Source organism: Oncorhynchus keta, unplaced genomic scaffold (assembly GCF_023373465.1).
Source record: "Oncorhynchus keta strain PuntledgeMale-10-30-2019 unplaced genomic scaffold, Oket_V2 Un_contig_7638_pilon_pilon, whole genome shotgun sequence".
In the NCBI taxonomy this organism is placed as follows: domain Eukaryota; kingdom Metazoa; phylum Chordata; class Actinopteri; order Salmoniformes; family Salmonidae; genus Oncorhynchus; species Oncorhynchus keta.
Window position 1 is genome coordinate 463 of NW_026289584.1, and position 5304 is coordinate 5766.

General features: G+C 46.4%; 1 protein-coding gene across 1 annotated transcript; it reads right to left on the reverse strand.

Annotated features, from left to right (window-relative positions):
• Positions 1-283: 283 nt before the first annotated feature.
• LOC118377885 (ATP synthase subunit s, mitochondrial) lies at positions 284-5281 on the reverse strand. The gene is made up of 5 exons (XM_052511870.1): positions 5180-5281; positions 4273-4392; positions 3844-4052; positions 1071-1242; positions 284-845 (listed from the first exon to the last, which is right to left on the reverse strand). The coding sequence occupies exons 2-5, from the start codon at positions 4380-4382 to the stop codon at positions 731-733; spliced, it is 606 nt and encodes a 201-aa protein (XP_052367830.1). The 5' UTR covers positions 4383-4392; positions 5180-5281; the 3' UTR covers positions 284-730.
• Positions 5282-5304: the final 23 nt, after the last annotated feature.

A 5304-nucleotide genomic window follows, 5' to 3' on the forward strand; every position in this document is an offset into this window, starting at 1 on the left:
TGTGTAACTATTGGACATGTCACAAAATGCCAAATTAAATAAATAATATAATATAATAATATATGCCATTTAGCAGACGCTTTTATCCAAAGCGACTTACAGTCATGTGTGCATACATTCTAAGTATGGGTGGTCCCGGGGATCGAACCCACTACCCTGGCGTTACAAGCGCCATGCTCTACCCACTGAGCTACAGAAGGACCACATGTTACATGTTACAAAATGCCAAATTAAATAAATCATTTATAAAACTAAATGAATCAATTCAATGAAATCCTCAGCCTTGTTACAGTCTATGTACTTTTTTTAATCAAGTCATATTTAATAAACATTAATTAAGGAAAACAATTCCTGTCATACTTCTGTTTTGGAGTCAATACAAACCAAGTCCAGTTGAAAACATGTTGCGATAATAATCTAATTCGTCCCGTGTCCCACTAGCCTGGTCCCAGATGTGTTTGTGCAGTCTTGCCAACTCCTATGGTCATGCCGATGACCATAACCCATAGGAGGCCATGGCGAGACGCCACTAACAGATCTGGGACCAGGGTCGTATTCACTAGAAACCAAACAGGGGGAGAGAAACAAAAAGGGGGGGGACCAAAACGGCGAGTCAAATTTTCATTGCAAAACACTTTACTAATGTGCTACAATGTGTTGCTACAAGACAACGTGCATCTTCTGGTCGTCATGACACTACCCACTGTGCCGGACTGGTCCTCTGTGGTTGTCAGACCAGGTCCAGCTCTATGTCCAGCCCAGGTAGAGCTGTCTGGAGTCTCTCTACGGTCTTCTCCTTCTCTACCACGCCTGGCAGATCGCTGAGGTACAGATGCTCTAGACTCCTGGGAGATAGTGTGTATATTTAGTTTGACTAATATAGTCAAGTCACCATGGAGACCGGTCATGAGAAAAGCCTTGTGCCGGAAGGTCAACATGTAAACAGCCTCCGTTATAACCCCACTTGCTGTTTGTTTCTATAGCTTCAATATCCACAGATTTTTAACTCCTTGGCATATAGTACAGCCACACTACCATAATGATGTTGCCAGGCACAGTAGCAGACCCACCTGAGTTTATGCAGGGAGATGATACCCTTGTCAGTCACATTGCCACAGGAGACCACCTCCATCTTGTACAGGCTGGCCTGTAGGTTCTCTATGGTGCTTATTCTCTCCAAGCAGGCATCCTCTATGTACATACTCTTGTTGAGTTTGAGCTCTTCGACATGCTCTAGTCCATCTAGGGAAGGGAAACATACTTCTAATTTTAGCAGCTTGGTCCCAGATCTGATTGTGCTAGGTTGCCAACTCTTATGGTCGGTATGGAGCAGGCAGAAAGCCTAGTGGTTAGGGGGGGGGGGGCAGAAAGCCTAGTGGTTAGAGGGGGAGGCAGAAAGCCTAGTGGTTAGAGGGGGGAGGCAGAAAGCCTAGTGGTTAGAGGGGAGGCAGAAAGCCTAGTGGTTAGAGGGGGAGGCAGAAAGCCTAGTGGTTAGAGGGGGAGGCAGGAAGCCTAGTGGTTAGAGGGGGAGGCAGGAAGCCTAGTGGTTAGGGGGGAGGCAGAAAGCCTAGTGGTTAGAGGGGGAGGCAGGAAGCCTAGTGGTTAGAGGGGGAGGCAGGAAGCCTAGTGGTTAGAGGGGGAGGCAGAAAGCATAGTGGTTAGAGGGGGAGGCAGGAAGCCTAGTGGTTAGGGGGAGGCAGGAAGCCTAGTGGTTAGGGGGAGGCAGGAAGCCTAGTGGTTAGGGGGAGGCAGAAAGCCTAGTGGTTAGAGGGGAGGCAGAAAGCCTAGTGGTTAGAGGGAGGCAGGAAGCCTAGTGGTTAGAGGGGAGGCAGAAAGCCTAGTGGTTAGAGGGGAGGCAGAAAGCCTAGTGGTTAGAGGGGAGGCAGAAAGCCTAGTGGTTAGGGGGAGAGGCAGGAAGCCTAGTGGTTAGGGGGGGAGGCAGGAAGCCTAGTGGTTAGGGGGGGGAGGCAGGTAGCCTAGTGGTTAGGGGGGAGGCAGAAAGCCTAGTGGTTAGAGGGGGGAGGCAGGAAGCCTAGTGGTTAGGGGGAGGCAGGAAGCCTAGTGGTTAGAGCGTTGGGCCAGTAAGGTTGCTAGATCGAATCCCCCAAGCTGACAAGGTACAAATCTGTCGTTTTGCCCCTGAGCAAGGCAGTTAACCCACTGTTCCTAGGTCGTAATGGTAAATAAGAATTTGTTCTTAACAGACTTGCCTAGTTAAATAAATGGTTAAATAAATCAAATACATTGTCATGACAACAAGTCACAGGATGTTGCAATACAGCATAAACATGCCAGACCAGGCTATAGAGGTTTCTCTGAGCCCAGTGTTAAGCATGCCAGACCAGGCTATAGGGGTTTCTCTGAGCCCAGTGTTAAGCATGCCAGACCAGGCTATAGAGGTTTCTCTGAGCCCAGTGTTAAGCATGCCAGACCAGGCTATAGAGGTTTCTCTGAGCCCAGTGTTAAGCATGCCAGACCAGGCTATAGGGGTTTCTCTGAGCCCAGTGTTAAGCATGCCAGACCAGGCTATAGAGGTTTCTCTGAGCCCAGTGTTAAGCATGCCAGACCAGGCTATAGAGGTTTCTCTGAGCCCAGTGCTAAGCATGCCAGACCAGACTATAGAGGTTTCTCTGAGCACAGTGCTAAGCATGCCAGACCAGGCTATAGAGGTTTCTCTGAGCCCAGTGCTAAGCATGCCAGACCAGGCTATAGAGGTTTCTCTGAGCCCAGTGCTAAGCATGCCAGACCAGGCTATAGAGGATTCTCTGAGCCCAGTGTTAAGCATGCCAGACCAGGCTATAGAGGTTTCTCTGAGCCCAGTGCTAAGCATGCCAGACCAGGCTATAGAGGGCTCCATAGAGGTTTCTCTGAGCCCAGTGTTAAGCATGCCAGACCAGGCTATAGAGGTTTCTCTGAGCCCAGTGCTAAGCATGCCAGACCAGGCTATAGAGGTTTTTCTGAGCCCAGTGCTAAGCATGCCAGACCAAGCTATAGAGGTTTCTCTGAGCCCAGTGCTAAGCATGCCAGACCAGGCTATAGAGGGTTCCATAGAGGTTTCTCTGAGCCCAGTGTTAAGCATGCCAGACCAGGCTATAGAGGTTTCTCTGAGCCCAGTGCTAAGCATGCCAGACCAAGCTATAGAGGTTTCTCTGAGCCCAGTGCTAAGCATGCCAGACCAGGCTATAGAGGTTTCTCTGAGCCCAGTGCTAAGCATGCCAGACCAAGCTATAGAGGTTTCTCTGAGCCCAGTGTTAAGCATGCCAGACCAGGCTATAGAGGTTTCTCTGAGCCCATTGCTAAGCATGCCAGACCAGGCCGGGCAGGGTGACAGACAGTGTTCTCAGTCTCTCTTTCTGGTGTAAAACATCCTGCTCTCTTGCGTCACTCTTCAGGTAAACAGTCTGGAAGACACTAACTTTCACCCTCACCTCTTAACACGTCCAGGTGTCGGATTGTATGGGACTCGCTGAACATTATTACAGCTAGCCATTTGGAACTGAAATCTATTTCTTGTTAAAAATACAGAATGACAGCATTCTATTCACCCCCCGAGGGCTTGCAATGATTAAATTAAAAGTGAATAATTGATATAATGGAAGACTGTCTTTTAATAAATAGATTTGTATTTAGTCAAAGTCACTAGAACAAGACATTCGTGTCTTGTGTCAGATTGTAAACACGAAATTGAGTTGCTGCTCAGCATAATCACGATATCTGGTTCTGAGAATAGTGAGACCTCTGCCACAGGGTTTCACCTCACCGTTGAGGCGATAGAGAGACACACGAACACCAAAAAAAAAAAAAAAAGTTTTGGAGATCGGAAGGCTGCATTGGATAACGTACCCAGGTGATCGAAGCCTTTGTACATGATACAGGAGTCGGTGGCGTCGATGCCCTGGATCTTGTATCGTCCCAGAGGGCCGGTGGGCAGGCCGTTGTAGTCGTGTTGCCAACGGTCGAACCCCTGGAACCTCACCTTGGCACCGCACCTTGTCAGCCACTCTGCAGCAGCACGGTCTGGGCCCACCGCCTTGATACGCTCATAGTCAACTCTGGTGACAAGAATGCAACTATTGGTAATACATTATTACAAATACATAATGAATATAGGTCATTACTACCTCAGCTTATTGTGGTCCACTGAGTAAACTATTAGTACATTACTAATCTATCACTCTGGATAAGAGTGTCTGATAAAATGGAAAATATTCTGTTGGCTAAGGTGTAAAATATTAGATGCTGTTGATCAGGACTGATGATTGTTTCACTCACTTGTTGAAGACAGCATTGAGCCATCCCCAGAACGGTCTGCTGCCCTCGTGTGACAGAGTTTTCTGTGAGGAAAGAACGGCCTGCAGTGCTGGCTTGGACAGCAGCCTCATATCTTCAGGTCTAAAAGACATTACATTGTATTATAATAAAGCGACAGCAGCCTCATATCTTCAGGTCTAAAAGACATTACATTGTATTATAATAAAGCGACAGCAGCCTCATATCTTCAGGTCTAAAAGACATTACATTGTATTATAATAAAGCGACAGCAGCCTCATATCTTCAGGTCTGAAAGACATTACATTGTATTATAATAAAGCGACAGCAGCCTCATATCTTCAGGTCTGAAAGATATTACATTGTATTATAATAAAGCGACAGCAGCTTCATATCTTCAGGTCTGAAAGACATTACATTGTATTATATTACTGCGACAGCAGCCTCATATCTTCAGGTCTGAAAGATATTACATTGTATTATAATAAAGCGACAGCAGCTTCATATCTTCAGGTCTGAAAGACATTACATTGTATTATATTACTGCGACAGCAGCTTCATACCGTGTAATGTCTTTCAGACCTGAACATGTACGTTGAGGGGTGTCATCTCCAATGTAAAGACTGATGGGCTTTTTAAAATGCGTGTCACTCATTTAGAATGATGTCTAAACACTGAATCACGTTGCTTTGATCCAGACAGACAGATTAGCAAAATTAATCCTCGAGCAACTGTGTTACAAAGCATTACTTAATAGCTGCAGACAGTAACCAATGGACGTAGGATAATGCAGCATCAAGCAAGACACAAATAAAGAAAATTTGCTTAAAACACAAAACGTTCTAAGTAATCAAGATGTGTGAGATTTTATTCGTTGAGGTATTTGTTAACAAGCTGATAATTCACTTACCTTGTCAGTTCGCTACTGTATTTACATGATGAAAATGTCTGCAGAGTTCTGACCTTTAACCCGTTACGTACAAGAGACGCGCCTTGCCATTGGCTCCTCAAAGTGGGTGAAGGGTCAAAGGGGCC